At 44.1% G+C, this 23,094-nt stretch overlaps 1 protein-coding gene across 1 annotated transcript in view; it reads left to right on the top strand.

Annotated features, from left to right (window-relative positions):
- Positions 1-23,094, top strand: part of WDFY4 (WDFY family member 4) — a 197,140-nt gene that overhangs the window by 10,433 nt on the left and 163,613 nt on the right. Inside the window, exons 4-12 of the mRNA XM_004680667.2 lie at positions 442-576; positions 2,538-2,727; positions 7,407-7,596; positions 9,199-9,356; positions 10,908-11,360; positions 11,685-11,789; positions 13,010-13,200; positions 17,974-18,554; positions 22,614-22,707. Of these exons, the coding sequence (XP_004680724.1) occupies positions 442-576; positions 2,538-2,727; positions 7,407-7,596; positions 9,199-9,356; positions 10,908-11,360; positions 11,685-11,789; positions 13,010-13,200; positions 17,974-18,554; positions 22,614-22,707 (2,097 nt within the window). The remainder of the gene's footprint in view (positions 1-441; positions 577-2,537; positions 2,728-7,406; positions 7,597-9,198; positions 9,357-10,907; positions 11,361-11,684; positions 11,790-13,009; positions 13,201-17,973; positions 18,555-22,613; positions 22,708-23,094) is intronic.

Below are 23,094 nucleotides of genomic sequence, written 5' to 3'. Positions count from 1 at the left end.
CATCGTGAAGGCAGGAGTGCTGTGATCAACCCTCTGCTGTATCAAGTAGTTTCTGAAGAGCGACTTTGGCAGGGTTGCTGGCACCCCTAGGGTGCTCCCGCAAGAGCAGGTGCCACAAAACAGACACTGAACATTGTTGTCAATTTCAGACTTGTTTGTCCAGTTGTTGTAAAAGCAAAAACCTTTGGATTTCTTTGGGTTAGTGAAAACTGGTATTGATGTAATTTTGTGCAAAAACAAAATGGTATACTGAGAACTTTTGAAAAGTGGGAAATACCTGTAAACACTTAATATAAACTTAATTTTTGCAGCCACCCTGGGTAGGTCTTAAGAATGTGCTTCCCAGAGGGAGAACTTACCTACTGTCCTGCAAAAGTCGCCTGGCCCACTGTATGCTGGGCCTGCTCCGTAACCCTGGTCTCCTCTGCTCTCCTCTTGCAGGATACACTGGGCACAGTGGCTGAGTCTGGGCTCCCAGCCCTGCTCCTACAGTGCCTTTACCTCTTCTTTGTCTTTCCTCTGGAAAAGGGGGATATCTTTGAGAGTGATGTTCAAATTCAGAAGATGTTTGTGCAGGTAAGTGAGAAAGGGCTGTGAAACCCCAGGCCACCTTCTGCCTCTTGGAGATACTTTTATCTCTCTTGGCTCTAGTTCTGGGACTCGTTTATTTACCTCCAGGACCCAGGCCACCCATCTACTCCTATTCCTCAAATTCTGCAGAATTCTGATTCCCATGTATTTGGAAAAAGGCTTTTCTTCATCTCAGTCTCCTTGTATCCTATGTCCATGTAAAGGGGAATATGTGCTCCCCCCACCCCCCGCAAGGCTGGCGAGTGCCTTCTCCCCATTGTGCATTTGTGGGTCCTGCCTGTCGTCGCTGACATCTGGATCCTCCTGACTGAGGGTCCGACAGTCTGATCAGTCCCATTTGCACAACTGTAGTGAACATGTTTCTAAGACTTGCTGGACATTTGCTTTTGGGTCATGACCAATGTCATATCTGTCCCTCCCACAAGCCCCCTCTTCCATGCCAGGGTGTGTTCGTGCTGTCCTCCCAATTCTGTGATCTTACATAGACTTGAAAGATACAAGATCCAGTGACTAAACTTGAGCCCAGGGCCAGAGTTTGTGCACCAGATGCTGGGCTGGAACCCTGAATTCCAGCTCCCAAGTACAATCACGGCCCCTTTTAACCACTGTGTGCTGTCACCTCTTGCCTCTTCTCAGAAGCATCAAGTTTGATAACCTCTGTTTAAACCTTTCCTTTCTGCCCTCTCTGACTACCAACAGTGACTTTTAAAATTAATTGATTAATTAATCAATCAATTAATTCATACAGAACTGGGTACAAGCCAGAGGTGCAGAGGTAGTGAGAGGCTTTACTAGAGGCAGAATGGGAAGCAGAACAGGCAGATCAATAAAGTACATTGCTGAGGAGAGCAGTGGGCAGGTCAGGAGAGGTCTGCTGTACCATGTGGATCACCCTTAGGGCTGGGGATCGAACTCGCACTGAAGCAGCTACAGCCAGCTTGCAGTACTGTGTCCTAACCCATTGCGCCACCAGGGAGGGCCCACCAACAGTGACTTTTAACACAACTGTTCACCTTCTTCCCCTGCCCACTTTTTGGCAAGTTATGCTTTCTCAGCTTCTGGGATAGAATTTTTTTCAGAAAACTCTTCTGGCTCTTTCTGACCTTGGGGGCCAGGGGTTGAGTTAAAGGATGAGTGGTTCTTTACTCATTTAGAGTTCAGTACCTTGGGTCACACACAGAGAAGTTTCTTAGGTCCACTTAGGAATTTCTAAATACAGCTGTCCAATCGTGTGCACGTTTACATTACCACCCACTTTAGACCAATTCTCAAGCCAGAATCTTTATTATCAGAGAGTATCTCACAATTTCCATGGATGCCACTTATAGTGGGGGATTCTACTTATGGTTGGTGACCCCTTCTACTCTATTGGAAATTTAGGCATCATTTTCTCATAGGCAAATCTATTCTGTTATGGCTGGACATGGCACTGGCCACGTTAGCAAACTTTACCTCATGGTCATACGTGCCCTGCAGAGAACTGGTGCAGCCCAGTCTTTTCCATGGAGAGAATGCAGGCCCCAGTTGACAACCATGCCTGTATTTATCAACGGCTTTCCCCATCTCACTCCATAAAAATACCTGAATTCCTTCCATGTGTGGCTCTATGCAGATGGTGGAGAGTTGGGGGATGTCCCTGCAGCAGGCAGGGTACTCTCTCTCGTACAGGTGACAGAGTGATGGGGAGGCCTAACAGGGGAAGCAATCAAAGCAGACATGAGCAGTGTTCAGTTTTTCAGGCACAGTAAGGGAAGAGTCACAGGTGTGCTGGAAATGTATATGTATGTGCAGGTTCCTGCACGTGGTGTGGTGCCTCCCCTCCCTCCCTTAGCCCCCTATCACTGAACAGGACATACTTCTCACCACTCTGGAAAAGAAGAGAATGAATGTGTCCCAGGAGAGATGCTTCCTAACCTGAGTTTTCTTGGCTTTTCCTCCTTCCGCAGATGCTGTTGAACATCTGCAGCGAGTCTCAGGGGCTGGAGGGGCTTCTCTCGGGAAATGAGCTCCAGTCTCTAGTGATTGCCACCACCTGTCTTCGGGAGCACAGCTGCTGCTTTTGGAAGGAGCCCACCTTCTGTGTGCTGAGGGCCATTTCCAAGGCCCAGAACCCTGCCATCATCCAGTACCTGCAAGGTATGACCCCAGGAGGCCAGGGCTGCAAGACCCCTTTTTACAAGCCCCTGGAAGGCTCTTGCAGCCTCAGTACAGGTTTCTGGGACCAAAAAAAGAAATGGTGCATTCTTTCTCTCATCAGTATCCAATTATGCCCAAGTGATGGCCCTACATCACGTGGGTCCATTTATCAAAGTGAAAACTGTTCATTTTGATGCTCCATTTGAGGAGGTTGGGGAAGGACATGTATTACATACATGCTGTTGAACAGGCACTGTGCTAGTTCTTTTATCACCTGTTTCTTTGCGATAATATTGACATTAAGACCATTTTGCAATGGGGAAAACAGAGATTAAGAGCAGTGGAAGAATGTGCCAAGGCTCCCTACCTGGTAAAGAGCAGAATCAAATTTTGATCCTGGAGCTGCCTGATACCTGGACCTTGGGTTCGGCTATGAGTAGCTTGTGCAGAAGTTAAGACTAGACTCTGGAGCCAGAGCTGGGGTGTGACTCCGGTCTCCTTCATGCAGAATAGCCACAGATGCTCACCACCTTAGTTCTTTCTTGTGTAAAATGGGAGTCATTATCCCTCTGAACTCATCGGATTGTCACGACACTCAATGAGTTGATGTATTTGAAGCACTTAGACAATGCCTGGTGCATTGGAGGCCTGACAGGTGTTCACATCACAGCAGCAACACCTGGTGTGATCACTGGCAAGCTACCAGGGGAGTCAATGCCACTGTGATACCAGGGGTCTCTGTGGCATCATCTGCCTCCCAAGATGATGCTGGGAAGCTTGGACACCATCCTGCTTACAGAATTTCAAGAAATAAAAGCTTGTTCTTCTCTCAGCGGTTGGCCTAACACAGGGTAGGGAGGAAGGCTGCAGGGCTAACTCCAAGGAGAACATTCTGATGAAGCACGCCACTTCATCTGACCTTCCCACCCACCACTTCCACCCTTCCACATTTTATCTTTCATTAGAGCTAAATTGTATTAAATGGGTGGATAAACCACATCTTCTTTATATAATGCTCTATCAGTGGACACTTTTAGGCTGTTTTGCAACCCTAGATATTACAGATTATGTTGGAATAAGCATCATGGTGTATGTAATATTTGTTGTACTTTTTGAGTTGATGGTTTTGTCCATTTTAGACAACCGTGGAATCGCTAGATTATATGGAATTCTCATTTTGACTTTTCAAAAGGATGAAGAACCCTCTCCAAAATGGCACCGGTTTACATTCTCACCAATAGTGTGTTAGGTTTCCTTTTTCTGTACTTCCTTTCCAACACGTCTTGCTGGAGGTCTTTTTAATATGTGCCATTATCCCAAGTATGAGGTAATGTCTCATTCGTGATTGTGACTTGCATCTCCCTTACTAAATGTGATGATTCCATATATCTCTTGGCCTTTTGTGTATTCTCTTTAGTAAATTATTTTTTCAGACTTGCTTCCCATTAAATTGGGTTGCTTGTTGTTTTCGTTAAGTTAAATGAGTTCTTTGTAAACCTTGGATATTAACTCCTTGCCAGTTGTATGATCTGTGAATATATTCTCTCATTCAGTAGGTATCTTTTTAATCTGCTATTTTTTTTTCTGTGCAAAAGCTTTTAAATTTGAGGTAGCCCCAAATGTTTATTTTTGCTTTTATTTCCCTTACCCTAAGAGCGGAGTCTCCAAAGACATTTTTATTATTGGTGTCATAAAACATTGCCAATGCTTTTTCTATGTATTTTATTATTACAGTTCTTATATCTAAGTCTCTTATCCATTTTGAACTCATTTTTGTGCAGAGAATTAGAGAGTGATTCAGCATCATTCTTTGCTGTATGTCCAGTTTTCCCACACCACTTGTTCAAGAGGCTCCTTTTTCTATTGTTTAGTCATAGACTAAGTACTGGAATGTGCATGTATTCTGCTCTGTTGATCCCAGTGTCTTTTTTATTCCATTATCATGTGGTTTTATTATAGTTTAAAATTAAGTAATATTATGCTTCCATTTTTTTTTTCCTCAGGACTGCTTTTGCTAATCAGTACCTTGTATAGCTCCATACAAATGCTAGTTTTTTTTTTGTCCTACTTCCTTGAAGACTGTCTTTAGAATTTTAATGGGTATTGCATTATGTCTATATCTTGCTTTTGGTAAAATAGTCACTTTAATTATATTAATTGAACCCATCCATAAACATTGAATATCTTTCTATATTTTGTATCTTGTTTTATATCCTTTAATAGCATCAGTTCTCACTGCATACATTCTCAGTCTCCTTACTTAGATTAAATCATAGCTAATTATTTTTGATGTGATCTTTAAAGTGGAATTATTTTCTTAATTTCTTTTTCTTTTGCTCATTATTTGTTTATAGAAGTGCAAGGCATTTTTGTATGTTAATTTTATAACTTACCACCTTTACTATATTCATTTAATGTTATGATAGCTTTCTGGTGGGGCTTGTAGGGTTTTCTGTATATAACATATTATCTTCAAATGATGATAGTTTCATTTCTTTTTCAATATGGATTACTTTCATTTCTTATTGTATGATTGCTCTAGCTAGAACCTCAAAAACTGGATTAAATAGAAATGGTGACAGTGGGCATCCTTGTCTGATCTTACAGGGAAAACTTTTAGTTTTTCACCATAGTAAAAGATAGACTGGGTATAGTAAAAGATAGACTGCTACCTGATGTTATATGTTGAGGTAGGTTCTTTCTGTTCCCATCTTGTTCCCATAAATGGATTCTGTATTTTATCAAATGTCTTCTCTTTACCTATTGATATTATCACATGTTCCTTATCTTTTATGTTGTGCATTACATTGATTGATTTGTGTGTGTGTGTGTGTGTGTGTGTGTGTGTGTGTGTGTATCTCAAACCATCTTTGTACTCCTGAAGTAAGTCCCACTTGGTCAAGCAGTATGATCTTTGTAATGTCTTGCTGAATTTGATTTGCTACTATGTTTTTTGAGAATTTTCATATAAATATTCATCAGAGATACTATAGTTTCCTTTTTATGTGTTGTCTTCATTTCGCTGTGGCATTTGGGTAATGTTGGCATCGTAGAATGTGTTAGGAAACAGTTATTCTTCTAGGGTTTCTTATTATGATTTGAATAAAGTAGGCATAATTTCTTTAAACATTTGATAATAGTTTATTTTAAATTTTATCAAGTATGATAAAGTTTCAATAAGGTAGGCTTAATAGACATTTACAAAACATTTTACCCAAAACTGCATCATATACATCATTTTCATGTAAACAACCTCAAGAACAGACCATACATTGAACTACAAATCTATTGTAAATAAACTTATGGAAGTTGTTATCATACCAGACATTCTTTTTGATCATAATGTTATAAAGCTAGAAATCAGCTATTAAAAAGGCTGGAAAAAACCTTAAACACATGCATATTAAATAACATATTGCTCAATAGCCACTGGATTAAAGAGGAAATTAAAGTAGAAATTAAAAAATATCTGGCGTCTAATGAAAATGAGGAACAAATCATCAGGATTTACAAAATGCAGCAAAAGCAGTCTTAAGAGAGAGGTTCATTTCATACAGGCCTACTTGAAGAAACAAGAAAAATGTCAATACTTGATTTAAAATTATACCTAATGCAATTTTAAAAAGAAGTGCCAACAAGAACAGAAGTTAGTAGAAGGAAGGAAATAATAAAAATTAGAGTAGAAATAAATAAAATGAAAATTAACAACTACACAAGAGATCAATAAAACTAACATTCATTTTTCAAGAAAATTGTAAAACCTTTAGTTAAGCTAACAAAGAAAAGAGAAAATATTAGTAAGTAGAATTAGAATGAAAAGGGAGAAATTACTACAGATAGCAATGTAAGGTATTATAAGAGATTATTATGAATAACTATATGCTACCAAATTCAATCATCATGAAGAAGTGGATACACTTTAGAATACGACTCAACCATGAGGAAATTGAAAATTTGAACAGACTGAGGATCACAATTATGGAAAATGAAATAGTAATATGAATTTTCTCCCAAACCCAAACCCAGTATCTGGTGTTATAAGTGAGTTTTGTCTCAAGGTTTTGTAGGCACTTGAATTGATCCACTAATGTGATTTTCCAGGCACTTAGAAGAAGCTTCTCCCAAAGAAAGAGCCCTAAAAGTAGTGAATGAAAATCTAGTGATAGCTCTTTTCTGACTTCCCCTAGCTTCTCGCAGCTCTGGGCTAACTGCCAAGTTCCATAGGCAAACCATCCAGCAGGCTGGGCCGGTCTTCTTTCCTCTCCTTTGTGGCCCAAACATCCAGGTTCCTCTGGCTGTGTTTGTAACTTTTCATCAAGGTAATTTCTGCCAGCTCAAGCATTACCTCCTCTAGGAGGTTTCCTATGATTCTTACATCTTGTGTCTTGTCTGCCATTACTAATGGACCTGGCCTCTCTTGGGTCTTGGGAATTAGGAACAGAGGCTTTAGAGTCTTCTTTCCTTGTCCTGTAACTCCTGCTTTCCATTGGGTCTGCAGAGGGTCGCTCTAAAGATGGCACTGGCCAAGGGGAAGTCTTCTTGATCCAAGAGACAGCAGAGAAGTGTTTTGGATTAATTCTCACTCATGTATTAATATACAATGTAAAGGGGGCAGAAAATGACCTTGGTAAAAAAGCTTTTGCCTTTCAGCTCAACATGTCTATATTTTTGTCCTGTAGCTATGGACTGCATCAAGATCTCCCTCCAGAACCTCTCCAGGCTTGCAGATACTCTCCCTGCTCCTGAGGTGAGTGAGGCTGTGAACCTCATCTTGGCCTTTGTGAAGGACTCCTATCCAGTCTCCTCGGCTCTGCTCCTGGAATTTGAGAACGGAGAAGGCTATCCTCTGTTGCTCAAAGTGTTACTTCGGTAAGTGGTTGTGGTCTTTGGGGGCAAAAGCACTCTAGTCTCCATCTTCAGAAATATTGGGGTGCCTTGGAAAAAGAGATATTGTGGCTTCTCAGAATGTCCTCTGAAATACAAGTCTTCGTAAAGAATGCCAGACTTTTATTGCAAAAGTAGTTCTTTTGAGAATTGATGGGTGATTGTGGTAATAGTTCTACTAAACCCATTTGGGGCTGCACCACCCCCATGCCTGCCTGACAGCCATCTGCTAGCCCTTGAACTGGTGCTGGGTGGGTTACTATTGTAACTGGCTCTACCTGCATTCTTGGGGGCTACAGGAGCTGGTAAATGGACAGCTCCAGGAGCAGCCTTCCAGCAGCCGTCAGACCTGATGATAAATCGCCAGCAAAGCTGCCCAACTGGTAGGCTAGCTCTGCTCTGAGCCTCAGCATCCCCAGGTGGAGTAAGCCCACGTTCACCATGAGGCACTTGCTCCCAGTGCTCATACGCTGGCTTTGTTCCCTCTCATAGTATTTTTAGGACCATGTCACAAATAAGCTATCTTCAGTTAAATCACTGATCCATGGGAAACCCAAACAAAAACACTCTTTAGCTACTGTGGACTAATTCCTTCCACTCTGATTTTCTGTATCATCTTATCATCTTCAGGTTGGGTCCAGGGATTGGGTAAACCAAGGGATAGAAATCATGGATGGTCCAAACTTTTCCATGACTTTGGCTAACATGCTTAAGGGCAGTGTCACATATATTCCCTAGGTTTGATTCTGTGAATATGACAAGACCTTCTCTTCTGTGGGGTGCTGTTTACTTAGCACTGTACTTCACAGACTTCTACAGAATCAGGCTTCTAGACTAGAGGGGTGGCTCAGACAAGGGGTCTGAAGCTCCTCCATCCATGTTCAAGAGGATGTGATTTTTTTATCTTAGTCTGAACCAAGACCAACTTGCTGTTGCTACCAGGGAGGTCTGAGTTCTAGCAGTTCCTGAACATCTCTTTGGTAAAAGGCTGGCTGGCATTTCTTGGGCAGCCAAGGCAAGAGGGGGAACTATACTGGCTTCAGGGTTTCTTTCTGCTCATTGGGTTTCTTTCTGCTTTAACTGAAGTGATGCTGCACGCACTTTTACTCGTTATATGGCGAAGCTAGAATAAGACTTCAGAGACCCTCCCCTCCTAACCCACCTATACACCAGTAACCAAAAACAAAGAGTCATCCCTTAAGTAAACATAAGGAGGGCTAAAACAGCCTGATTGTTTTCTCAACGTATTTGTTTTGTTGCTATTTTTAAACATTAAATTACTCCTTTGGGGGACCTCCCTGTTTGGCTGGTGCCCATAGGACATACCTTTGGGGGGAGGATTCAGTTTGAAAGCTCTTCACTGTTTTCTGTATTCCGATGGCATTTCTTTAGATCCAAGGCTGATGTTTGCCAATTTTTTTTTTTTAAAGTCTGTGGTGTTCCTGACCTTTTGGTGCTGATTCAGTGGATGGAGACCATTGGGTTCTCCCCAGCACTGTGAGGAGGCATTGCTTCTGCATGACATCTGCATGAGCAAATATGTCTGTTTTGTCCAGAGAGTCCAGGGAGTTGGCTTTGTCCCCACAGATATGAGGAGCAGAGTCAGAGCGAAGTGGATCTCCACCTGGAGGAGCTCCTGGAGTCGGTGGTGTGGCTGACGACCTGTGGCAAGTCAGAGCTGAAGGTGTTTGACAGCATCATTTACCCTCAGCTGGAAGGCTTCAAGTTCCATCACGAGGCTTCTGGTGGGTCACCTGTGTCTCTGGGAGCTGGGCAGTGCAGCGTACTGACAGCTGCTGTGCAGGCCTGTGCTGATTCTTTGTGGAGAAACAAACACTTGGCAACTGTTGTTGATTCAGTAACGGTCAGTTCTGTCATGCCTTTGGGGAGACTCCCTATGGATTTAAAATTTTCCCAAATATATTGGGTGGAACTTAGTGTATTTCTTTGCAAAAGAGTGGTAAAAACACTCTGATATACAAGAGAGAGATTCTGATTGCCACCCCACCTCTGGTACAACTTGCTTTGTAACATGCTTTTATGTATTAGGAACTGATGAGCCCAATTCAGCCACTCAGGCTCCATTATTTGGTACATTAATTGATTGATTGATAAGCTCAATCAACACACACTGAGGCTTTCTGTGGCGTAGTCATCCTCTCATGTGCTGGACATCAGGCTATGTTTCTGTTCCCTAAATCTCTTAGGTACCCCACATGTACACTGAGCCATGATCTGAGAAATGCATCAGGCACAGACTGACCCCAGGCAGGAACCTCAACCTTGTTGGCTTGTCAGCAAACCCTGCATTGTGGGCCCCCTGCAAGGAAGGTTTCACGGCTAAGTTTGGGTTTCCAGGTAGAAGGGTAGTTGAAGAAGTTTAGAGTCAGAAAGTATAACCTGGGGAAAGAAATGGGGAATGGAAATGTAGGTGTGTCTGGGAAAGTGAACACAATAGTCTGTGCAGACCAGAAGCCAGAAACTGCGCAGCTGCAGGCGCACACAGGCAGAGTCATTGGAGAGCTCAGGCCAACACACAGGGACGGACATGCCTCAGAGAGGAGTTTGAGAAAAATCTAGCATCCCAAGCAGATAGGGCTCGAGGCAGGAAGAGTCTAATGAAGTGTCTCCTGTGCAAGAGAGAATGAAACTTAACCTTTGAGCTGGAGAGAAAAGTGGTGGCAGGTTTGGAAGGCATCTTATTTAGCAGCCTGTCTAGAAATAGAACTGACTTTGTTTAGTGATCTTTAACATCATTTGATTTTAATGGATTGAAATAAATACTCTCGCAGCACTGTCCAATGGAAATATAATTTGATCCACTTTACACAATTTTAAATGTCAGTAGTAGCACATTTGAAAAAGAAACAGAAGAAACAAGTTAAATTATTTTAATGATACATTTTGTTTAACCCAATAGATTCAAAATAATGCTCTTTCAACACATGGCCAATACAAATAATTGTTAATGACATTTTTTTGCATTCTTTTCTGATGCTGTAACTCGGAAACTGGTATGTATTTTCACACTCACAGGACTCTCTGTTCAGAGTGGCCTTACTTCAAGTGCTCAGTCACCATGTCTTAGACAGTGCAGCTTTTGTCTTTCTCATACTTTGGGCAACTGTTTTTTTTTTTTTTTTTTACTTCTGATAGACATTTACCCACAGGAGCTAAAAAATAGGAACTTTAAGAGGTACTCCTAATGGGAATGCAAGCTTGTATGTCTCAGCACAGACTAGTAGAGTATGACTTACAGAAATGTCTTAGAGAGTTATTCCCCCTTTCATCTTTAGGGGTGACTGTGAAGAATCTTCAGGCCTTCCAAGTCCTGCAGAATGTTTTCCACAGAGCCAGCAACTCTGTCCTCTGCACGAAAGTCCTGCTGGCCATCAGAACCATGTGGTCCTGGAACCCACGCAACTTCTTCCTGCTGGAGTGGACGCTGCAGCCCATCTCCCAGTTTGTGGACATTGTGCCCCTGAAGCTCATGCCAGTGCAGCTGCACTTCTTCAAGTTGCTGGAGTTCCTGGTGTTTGAGCTTCATTATGTACCTCATGAGGTCTTGCGGAAGGTGCAACATCTGATCAAGGAGAGTCCCGAGTCACCATGCACCCTTGTAGCCCTGCAGAGTATCCTCAGGATCTCCAGTGTGGACCTGCTCTTCACCGACATTTTTCGGGACTCAGGACTCCTGGGTCTGCTGCTGGCCCAACTGCGGAAGCAGGCCAAGATCCTGAGGAAGTCAGGTGTGGCCCAGAGTGTGTGGAGGGGAGATGAGGGATGGGGTGAGGTGAGGGTCATTGTCATCGGGACCTGGCCTGTGTACCCTCTCCACTACTTAGCAATATAAGTAGAGTGCCCCCATCTTATCCAACACCATGAGGATCAGAGAAGGTACCCCTGGGGCATTTGGATTCTCAGGGTTACATCAAAGGAATGGAATGTATACTCTCTTACAAAGGGAGATTCAAAACCATATTTCCTTGAGAAGATAGAAAACTAATGGAATCAGAGATTTTTGGGCCTTACTAGATACACTTAAATTTTTCATTGATTCTTAAATATAGCAGGAAACAAAGAGTCTACACCTGGCATTCAACATCCAGAAAAGGAACTGACTTGTGTGATGCTAAGAACTGTGGACACACTTCTGAAGGGCTCAGTGAGGAATGCGGGTAAGGATGGGCAAGCACGGGCTTTTGATTTATGAAACATGATTTATGTCCATTTCAAAGGCTGTATCTAAGAATGACCAATACTAATGATGGCTGAGGCCTGTCTGCTTGTTGATGTTCAGTGATCATCAGTAAATTGGTAGGTAACTCGGGTAACACTTCATAGTTGCTAACTTAGGAAGCAAACATATCCTAAATTTGTAAGACCACAGAGCTCCCCTCCAGATGTAAAATCTGTCAATAGGCTTCTGTATTATCAAAGCTTCTTCAGACATAATATCCTATCGATTCATAGGGACTCAGTATTTCATCCATCTAGATTATTTTTAGTTTCCTGGGGTCATGTGGCTTCCACATTTAAAAAATATATACATGCATAAAATAAATAGTATCAAGGGGTTTGTCTTAGGCCTCAGAGAGCAGCTATACTAAATATGAATGATAATTTCATTATGGCAGAGGGCCCCTATGATTAGGCTACAGAAGATTCCCCGAAGGCCCTGGTCAAGGTGGGGGAACATTATTCCTAGGCTCACTTGAGATTGAATTAGTAGTAGGTTGAGGTTGAGCCCTACTGTTGAGTATACCTCCAAGGTGATTTCCATGTCGTGGGTACCTGCCCAAAACTGGAGCTAGTCTACCATATAGAGTTGATCAGCAGAAATCCAGAAAACTGTGGCTTTTGAATGATCCAGTTACTTCTTAATTATTACTTTCTACACGATTATTCCATGTAGCAATACCAAGCAAGGAGTTCTTTAGATAGTTTAAAAAAGGAAAGTTAACATCTGCCAGCTTTCTCTAGTCCTCCTTCTTAGTCCCCAAGAAACTACCTAGGAATGAAATATATTCTTAACTTAAATTCTGGTAAGATTTTTGGCAGAAAATTGGCATTGGCCATGGATTTGGGAATTATGTAGAAATAAAGGACAGAGGCCTAACGAGTTAAATTTTGTAGTATTTACATTTCTAAAAAAATAAGGACTATTACTCAAAAACAGAACTTACTGTTTCAGAAAAAGATACAGTTTTTCTTATTCTCAGTTCTACAGTTTCTCTTTTTCTCTTCTCATTTCAACAGTGGGAGTGGGTTTTGAATAAAAGCTTCTCATGGGCAGAAGGGAAGCAAACTTTGGAATGTAAGAAAAACTGCCCTTGTAATTGAACCAAGGTGCCAAGGGCCCCTGGTTCTAGCCCCACACTGCCCGTCTGGTCCCCAGTTGTCCTGAAAGACCACGGTATGGTGCCCTTTATCAAGATCTTTCTGGATGACGAGAGCTACCGGGCCCCGTCGCTCAGCATTCTGGAACAGCTGTCAGCCATCAATGCAGAGGAGTACATGAGCATCGTCGTGGGTGCTTTGTGCTCGTCCACCCAAGGGGAGCTGCAGCTGAAACTGGATCTCCTGAAGGTGATTACATCTTTTTCTTTTCTCATTATATTTTCACATATCTGTATTCAGCTTGATTCAAATGAGTCTTATCATTGATAGAATAGGAGAGAGATGACCGGGGTCAGAACTTTGTTTTCTAATTGGAATTGGAATCTTCATCTGTTTCTTAAATTTTCATATTGAAAGTCAAACAGCTCCTCAAGGAAGAAAATTGTTTTCACTTTGCTCAGACTGTACAAGTGTTTCGGTGTCTATTATAGGAAAGAGTCTCCTGCTTTGCTCAGGGAGAGCTCTTCTTGTTTACCCTAGAGCCCAGAGGCACCTTATTGGAGTGTCAGCCCTTGGGTAATAGGCCTGAATTTCTAGAATTAGCAATGCAAAGTCATTATGGTGTTTTACAGATTCAATATCATTTCAAAATCACACTATCAAGAGATCACATCAGGAATAAACACTGTGTAAGTTATTTAACAAAATCATACACTGTGCTCAATACTCTGTGTTCTCCCTGGGCGCCAAGGCACTGCTGGGCACTCGGGAGGATGCCTGGAGCTGCCATTGCTCTCCCAGGGCCAGAACTGTTAGCACACTGCCTCTCCAGTGGGTGGTGGGCTCAATAGGGCCCAAGAGCCTATTCCAGACTTACCCACTGGTGGGTAAGAGAGCAGCTAGTGAACATTTGCAAGAATCTGATGTGGGGTCTGAATTTGTTCTAAATCATCCTGGGATCTCCATGGATGTTTAGAACCAAAGATGTAAAATTAGCTCTTCCTGGCTGGATCTCCTTTTTAGAAGTTGAGAGCAGGCTCTGCATTGCACCTAGAAAGCAGGTTGATGCGCAGGGGATGAGAGGTAGGTACTGGAGTGTGCACTGCAAAGTCCCCTGTGCTCCACAAAGGTTTGCCCTGTCTCAAGTGCATTCACATCCTATGGTAGCCCCTTGCTGCTTTTTCCTGGGGCAGTCTGTCAGCTGCTCGGGAGGAGAGAATTCATCCAGAAATACCCAGCTTGGGATAGTTTTCTCCAAAATGCAAGGGTGCTCCCATACCAATACAGAGGCATATGTGACTTCACCACCTAATTCTGGCAAATGATAACTGAGTTAAAGAATAATGTAAGCAAATGAATTTCCTCTCCACGGCCGGTGGGACTGTGATTGGGTTATGCACAAATTCAGATTGATTTACTAATATACATTTAGCTGTTCAACTTGGAACTTAATTGCATTACCTCACCGGTCTTCCAGCATGACACATGGAAAATTATGAGGAATAACAAATAATAGAATGTGAAATAAATCCTGTTAGTCCTAATGTAGTTAGCGCTTTGCAGCAGACATCGATTATATAGATTCAAGCTGGAGGAATACTAACTCAGAGACAATGACATGGTAACTGAGTTAAGGAGGAGAAAATGTGCTTAACACTGACCTTTCTTGAAATGTGTCAACCCTAGCCTGATTACTTTGACTGTGGCTGATTAAATTTACTCCCTTGCACAGACTCGGCAAGCCTAGGTGATGCATTATCATGCAAAGTTGAATGACAGTAATGGAGACCCTCCTCCTAGGCCCCCAGTTCCTGACAAATCGTTTCCCGAAGTAGTGCAGTATTTATTTTCCTTTATGATAGAAATGTTTCTCTTTAGTTGCTATGAAATTAAGCCTTTGTAATTGGATTTTGCACTCTTTACTTTATGACTCTGCAAATATGAAATTAACCCCATCCCAAGAAATAATAGAGCAGTCGAAGTTCTAATGAGATTAACCCCATTTTAGATAATGATTCTGAATTTAATAAATCAAACAAAGCAACAATTAAGGACAGCCAATCCTTCCTCCTCCCCCCGCCCATCAGGAGAAGGGAAGAGAGGTCTAGGAATGATAAGGGACAGAACCCTCTGAGGGACACATCATAAGGAAGAGTATTGTTGGGATGCTCTTTTTAAAACAAAGCATCTGCTCTCAATACTCTTTGGATGGAAGAAGTCTTTTGAGCAATATCTGGTGTCAGATCAGGCAATTGGAAGGTGGTTTCTTGAGGAAAGGAGGATTTTATTAGTCGTGCAAGCAGTTATTGCTTAGCATCTGATGACTTTGATTTTTAAATCATTCTCCCTTTCTGGTATTTATTTTGTCATCTGTCATATGATAAACAGAAGAGCTGCATTCATTCCATTGCCTTTAACAAAGTCCTAGTGGTTTTCAGGGTCATTTTGAAAGCATTCACATACATTTAGATGGTTAGCAGCTTAGAGCTGCAGATTTGCTAATATCTTGGCGATTTATTTATTTTTCATGGCGCAAGTCATGTGACCAGACACAAGGTCAGGTTCAGACAGTGCTGTGCAGGCCGTCCCACACAGCAAGGTTCAGCTTTTCATGTGAATTATCAGTCAGCAAGAGGAGCCCACCGCTGCCACACATACCTCAGGCAAAGAAATAACACGCCATCAGAAGGGAGTTGCTCACCTAAAGGAAGGCAGAGGTGCAGCTGTCTGCCCCAGCCTCCCTCACCCTCGAGTCCCCAGCGTTGGCAGCTTGGAGCTGCTTTCTACACAGACAGGTCTTGCCCCATCAGGAAGGCTCAGGCTTGCTCCTCCGTGAACTTGCACATTCACTGATCATCACAGTTCTGGAGAATCCACTTTGACATCTGTGTGTTTCTTTTTAAGAACGTGTCTACTTGTCAATTTTTCCTGGGTTTTGAGTCCAATTCAGAAATGTAGTTGGATCATCAACTCACCCAGGAAGACAAAGCAGTCATCACTGCCCTCTCAGTTTTTGTCTCCACCTTTCTGACAGTGTGGAAAGTTCATTCCCCCGAGGTCTGTCCTTGACTTGATTTGATCCCAGTTTATGGTGGTCCTGAGGCTGTTTACTTCAAAGTGACCATTCAGTTTCCCCATCGTCCCCTGAGCAGTGGGGGGAGCATTGATCTAACTGCCAGAAGTCACACGTTTCCTTTTTCTGTAGCCAGGGAAAGGCCTGTTGACTCACATTGGTGAGGATGCATTTTTCTTCCTTATTTTATATTATTATTTGTTCATTTTGAACATAGTTAGCTTTTTGTAGATTCTCCTGCTTGTCTTTGTTGTTGTTCTGCTTTTTAATTTCTCGAAATTTCATAGGCAGGACAGTGGGGAATTTTTAAGAAGCTCCTTGGACATCATTTGTCTTTTCTGAGGGAGTTCTCATCTGTGTGCATTTGCTAGGTCTTTGTATTCTCCTGTCCATCTCCTGCCTCTTGTCTGGCCATCAAGCAGCTCAGGTTTCTTGTAGTGGAATAGCATAAGATAAATTTTGGGCTTTCTATTGTTCCAGCTAACCACTGGTGTTCAGTTAGGATTACCAGCACTTTAAGGCTAGAGTACCCCTTCCTCATACTGAAAATTTGTTTTGTTTTTTTAAAGATTTATTTGTTTATTTATGCATACAGAACTGGGGTACAGGCCAGAGGCACAGGGGCGGTGAGAGGATTCACCAGAGCAGAACAGACTTACTGACGGAGTACACTGCTGAGGGGAGCAGCAGGCGGGTCAGGAGAGGTCTGCTGCAACATGTGGTCACCTCCGGGGCTGGGGATTGAACTCGTGCTGAAGTGGCTTTAGCTTCTTAACGTTGTGCTTTGACCCGCTGCGCCACCAGGGAGGGCCCTAAAAATTTCTTTTTAATGTTTTCTCTCTGAACCGTGCCCCTCCTGTAATCAAGTCTAAATTATGCCTGCCCAGTGTGATCCTAGAGGATTAAATATCTGACAGGACAAAACAGTTCATATCTCCCTCTAGAGTTCCTAGCACAACCGCAGGGCCTGGTTCCTCAAGGAAACATACGTAAGATGCTGGGTCTGAGCTGGAATTCAGTGCAGTTTTGTGAATAATAAACAAATACCAAGAACTAGAGATTTCACTGTTGATTGAAAATCATCCGTATGTTCTTCACTTTTATCACAGAATGCGAACTAGAGTAGTGAACATTTGCTTCTACAACATTTGCTGACTCCCTAGTGGATGCCATGCCGTGGGCTCCACGAATGGCACAATGTACATGCTCAAGAAATGATGCTAGAAGGAACTCAAAGTTTGCTGTCCAGGAAAAATCTCAGCCATCTGCAGAAGGTGGACTCTTATTTGCGTGTGTTATGAACAGCCTAAACTCCACCCATAAGTGTGTCATGACCTCTGTGTTTCCTTCCATTACGTTTCTATCTTGATTTCCCTTATACTTTCATACCAGGTTTTAAGTAGATTCATTTTACTCTTTCTTCATGTAACAGAGGTACCTGTGCCTGCACAGAGGAGATAAATAATAATAAACTGCCTTGTAAAGATTTCACTGAGTCTTCTTTGCAATATAAGAGATGGTTTATTCCCGTCATTTAGCAAATATTAAGTGTGTGGTATGTTCCACAGCAGAGAGAGAACCTGATTTTATGGAACATCAGTCCAGTGGGGGCTTGGTTTTTAAGTAACCTCTGTACTGCCTAAGGAATGTCTTGATGAGGAGCTTGAGGGGTGATGTGAGTACTTGGCTGGAGTGAATATAAGCAAGGGATCAGAGAAAGCTTTTTGGAGCTAGATGCATTTAAGTCAAAGACAAGATAGTAAATCAGCCCTATAAATTAGCACAGATTTTAAGAGCAATTGTTAGAAACAAGGCATTGAAAGGCAACCTGGAATTAAAATTAGGGAGACCAGCAGGCACCTCACTGTTGCCCACAGCTTTGAGCTGGTTGCTCAGCATCAAAGCTCTGCCTCCTGGACCTCACTCTTTCTTTCTCATTGTTGTTTCAGTCTCTACTCCGGATCCTGGAGACCCCCAAAGGTCGTGCTGCCTTCAGAGTGTCCAGTGGGTTCAATGGGCTGCTGTCTCTGCTCTCTGACCTGGAGGGGTCTCTCCGGGAGCCCCCGATGCCAACCTGGGGGCCTGTAGCCCCCAGGCAGACCCTGGACCTGATCCTGCACACCCTCTGTGTTGTGGCGGCAGCCCTGCATCTGGACCCTGTCAATGGTGACTTCTTCAGGAGGAACGGGCTCTTTGAGAAGCTGGCTGAGGACCTCTGCCTGCTGGGCTGTTTTGGGGCTCTGGAGGAAGAGGACACCCCTCTGCACACTTGGGTGGACACAAAAGCCAGGCCATTGACTGATTTTCTGAATGTGGCCTTTTCCTCTGCCAGCCCTCTCCCTCCCAAGATACAGAGCTGCCTGCAGATCATCGGCTTCCTGGACAGCATGGCCAGAGGCACCCTTCACCTGCGCGTGAACCTGAAGGAGTCCCTGTGGGCTGGGTGCCTGTCAGGTGTCAATGCCCGGAAGCGGGAAACTGGCAGCGACTCCCAAGGACTCTTCAAGCAGTGGCCAGACCTGGAGGAGAGGTAGAACTTTGCTGCCCACTTCCACCATAGGGTCATCAGTGTATCTCCCTCTCATCCCCACCCCAAACATCCTGTGCGTGTTGTGTGGTGAGGCGCCCCGGCTACACAATGGGCATGTGGGAATGTCACATGATGCTCTTTTCTCTAATTTAACTATGACTGCAAGTTCCCCTACTGTGGGAGCTGGCAGAAAACCAGTCTTACCAGGATTGGGGGATGCTCTCGGGTCTTACAGAGCCCAAAAGCCTTGCCCAGCATGGGAAATGGAAGGCAGGATTCAGCTGTGAGGTTCCCTCTGTCCTCTGGTGACTGCTGCCGTGGGGCTCTTGGTGGGGCCTGGCCTTCCCGAGCAGCCTTTGCTGACTGACATGTGCCTGTGCATGTTCGCGTGACTTCTTCCTGTTATTTATTTTTTTTCCTGGCCGTCCCCTATCATGGTGATGATTTGCCAAATGTTCTGACCCCAAAGCCCACAGTGTAAGGTTTGGACTGTACCCAAGTGTGGCCACCAGCCTTTATTCTCTAGAGATGACTCCTGTGTCAGATGTCAGCCTGGTTTCACAGTAAGAAAATTTTAAGTGTTTAAGAGTCAGATACCATAAATTGAGCAATTTTTCCTTATTAAAAGAAACACATCACCCTTGACCTTCCCTAATGGCTAGAGAAGAGGAAGTGAAACCTCAGCCTCTCCTGAGAAGGCCTGTGGGATGAAGACCTCTTCTCCCCACAGGACACCAGCACCACATACACTCTGCACACCACGTACACACCAAATGCAGCCCCTTCTCCTGCCTGGTGCACCACAACCCACACAAATGACAGTGAAAACCAATAAGTGGCAGCTGAAGTTGTTATATGCTGACTCCCAGATATTTCCTAGATCTTGTTACCTGGGTTGTCAACCAGAGTGCAGTTCTGGAGGTCAGGAGGACAGTGGGTCAGGCAAGGAGGTTCTTGCATGCTCACCGTCTAGGCTGCTGTTTATCCAACAGTCCATCTGGAGCCACTGGGCAGAACTATGGCATGATGGGGTTTGTGGTCTAGAAGAGGCAGTCTATAACTAGGCCCAGAGCAGTGCCCTTTCAAAAGCAGGAGGCACCCCAACTCTTGGCTGCCAAAGGAGTAGGTCCCTAAGTTAGCATTTGACCTCTCCCAGCCCCTGCTGGTGGTGGAGGGTTGTGAGCTGGCTATATTCTTTAGGTCAGCAAAGGTATAATCCTAAAGACCTATAACTTAAACACAAGTTGTGGCTATAACTTGTGTCCACAGGGGGACATTTTCAATAGAATGAGTGTACTCCAGGAATAGGTGAGATTTAGTGGGTGCTCTGCAGATCAGAACCCTAAACAGTTCCTCATCTTCTCTGTTACTATTTTGTGGCTGAGTCCCAGTCATTCCTGTTGATACAGTATGTCCTTAGGTTTATGAGCTACATCCTAACCTACACCTATGTTGTAATCACCACTGTGAGCCTCATGACCACTGCTAGGGGAGAGCAGAGCCTGAACAGTCCACAGGAAGACCACTCTGGCTTTTGCAGGACTCAGTCATTCCAACTGAAAGCCTCCAGTGATGCCCTATCCTTCCCAGGAGAGAGGCGGACATCCGGAGATTGGCTTGGGCAGCCCTCAGTGCCACGTGCCCACAGAATCACTTCCCCTTGCAGCCACCTTCCCAGCTCAGACTTCACATGTGCTCTTTCTTCTGTCTGGGATGCATTCCCCACCCTAGATTCACCTAGACAGATCTCTTACACTTAATCTCTTCTTAGGTGTCACTTCCTCGACTGTCCTGCCCCTGCCCTCCAGGACAAGTCCTGTGCTTTTACCTCAAATTCTCAGCACCCTCAGCAGCAATCATAACTGAAAGTCAATGACTTTCTAAACTATAGTGTAGCTACTATAGTTTCTCATTTCTCTAGCATATCTGAAGCCAGGATGCATGCTAAAACTGATGTTCTAAGAATTTTACCAGGCATTTGAGTCATCTTTTCCCCCCACATGCTCTAACGCCATATTGCATCTGTCATCCCCAGCTTTTTCCACTGAGGCAATAGGCAGTGACTGAATTTCCCACTTCTGGGTTGGCATGGCACTGCACCCTGATCTACATTCCAGGCCCCATAAGCAGGCTGTTGAATGAACTAAGCACATGAATCAGTGGGAGAATGGGCAAGGAAAATAGCTCAAGGGTGGCTGGGAGACAGCAGGGGTCTCCCGATGATGCTCTGTGGGCAGTGGGCAAGGGAGCGAGATGACCAGGTGAGCACCAGGCCAGGCAGGTGCCCTTCCCTCGTGTGTGCTGAGAATCAGCTGGCTTGATGGCGTCCCCTGAGGAACACAGCTGGGACGTTAGCTTCTCTTAGCATGCGAGTCTGCAGCTCTGCTGTGGCGAGCCCTAGCCTTGGACAGAACCAGAGAAGAGATGGAACCTCCAAGGGCAGGATGCTCCCTGACTTGGAGGATATCATACAATATACATGTCCTCTCGGAGATGTATGCTGTGAAATGGGGAGCTATCTATCACTGTGCCGTTTAAGGACTTAATGTCTCAAATATATAAGAGAGCATCTGGACTAAGACCTAGGAATTGCTCAGGTTCAAAACCTGAGGAAGGAAGACTGGCCTTTCTGGATGCCTGTGTAATATGCAGTGAGCTGGAAAGTCTCTGTGAAGAACCTTGGTCAGCTGTAAAGATGACGCGATGGAAGGTTTTGCATTTGTCACAGTAGCTGAACCTCAGCCATGACCCCAGGCGCAGCACTCTACAATAGTCCAGGGTTTGCTGGAATTGGGAGCTCCACACAGCAGGCTTCATTTAGGTCTGCCTTTCTGTGACTTTAAGGTTGTCTGTCTGAAGCTGGGACTCCTCTCAGTCCTCCCTGATGTCAGAACACCATTGTTTAAGAATCTACTCCTTGGGCATCCCTGGACCTGGACCTTAGGTGTCTTTGGAGGTGGTTTGAGTTCTTGCTGTCACGCCCTGTCTACTCCTGAGTTCACTTTTCCAGGTCTTTGGAATGTGACGTCAGATCTGTACATGTGCAGCTCAGAATGGAGCTCAGAGTTTGATAGGAAGCTTAATGATCTGGTGTTCCTGAGTGTCCTTTTTAATCATCCCCCCACCACTTTCTGGCTCTCAGGAGCTCCTTACTTATTCTCTGACTAGCCAGGTGGGACTATAGTATTTTTCACCTTTCTCATAATGCATCTGTGTCTGGGACCAAGCAGGGAGAGGAAAAAAAAATCAGTGGGGAGATTACCTTCATTCTTAGGACTATAGTTCCTTTGGCCAGAGAGAAGGATTCTTTCTGTTGCTGGTTTTAAATGCTGGCCTGATGCTGCTGCTTGCTGCCAAGTTGCTGTAGGTTGGCATGAGAAACAATGGAGAAACCCAGCGAAGACAACGCAAGGGTCTCCTCCAAGCTGTGCGACCTGTAGGCATCCCCTCTCCTGCTGGACCAGCAGCAGGAGCTCTCTCTTGGGGCCTTAGCTGTCTGCCTACACTGGCGCAGGCTCTGAGTATCTGGCACCCTTATTAGGGGGTTCTGGAGGGGAAGCTTCAGGAAATTCATTTCAGTTGATTGTTTTTGGGGTTGATTTTCCTTTCCTTCTCTGCTGCTGTTTTTAGAGACCACAGAGAACAGCTCATTCAGCCTTCTGAATTTTTGGTTGCTTTCCATGATAGAATGTACCTACACCATCTTGAAGAGATTCAAAAGTGTGTGTGTGTGTATTTAATATAAAGTGAGAATGTTCCCTCTTCTGCCTTTTGTGAGAGAAGGGGAGAGGATGAGGGAACTGACTTCTGTTGAGCGTCATATGCACACCAAGCAGTGCATCCTGGTCACAGAAGCATTGCCCTTGACTCTCCGTGGACAGTGTGCTCTTGTTAACACCACTCTACAGCCTGGGAAAACTAGATTCAGGAAGTTATATAAATACAAAATGGTAGTTGGAGGATGTGTATCATGGCCTCTCTTAGATTCAGGAAGTTCCATGAAGAGCAGAAAAATCTGGAAGGCTTAAGTCTTATGGGCTGCTTCTTCTCTTGCTGCAGGATGGAGGAAGGTGACTCTGTGATCATGCACCCCGGGGTCCTGTGCATCATGGTGAGATTGCTGCCGCGGTTGTACCATGAAGATCACCCCCAGGTACCTATTGGTGAACACTTGTTTGTCTTTTTCAGCCCTAGCTAGTGCCTCTTTTCCCTTTATGTCTTAGTTCTCAGTATCCTGCATTAACAGAGACACTCTTTTGAAGTGCAGGGGAGAATCAGTATGTCAGAGGCTCTGGTCTGGGTTCTACTAACACTTCTAAGGTTTTTCAGAACAGTTCACGCCTGTTGGCACAGTGACCTAAAAAGAGCAGCCAAACTCAAATCAACTGAAATGATTTAACCTTCTTGAGTGAGCGAGCCCTGGGTACTAGTGCTAAGTATAGCATTACTAAGCACTACTGAGTGCAGCACTAGGTATCGGTGGGACACAGTCCTTCTCTCCCCAAGGGTGCTTGGTACTCAGCACAGGACATGAAGGACT

The sequence above is a fragment of the Condylura cristata genome, unplaced genomic scaffold (genome assembly GCF_000260355.1).
Source record: "Condylura cristata isolate star-nosed mole 26May11 unplaced genomic scaffold, ConCri1.0 scaffold00011, whole genome shotgun sequence".
Taxonomy (NCBI): Eukaryota; Metazoa; Chordata; class Mammalia; order Eulipotyphla; family Talpidae; genus Condylura; species Condylura cristata.
This window is presented reverse-complemented; position numbering and strand designations above follow the sequence as displayed.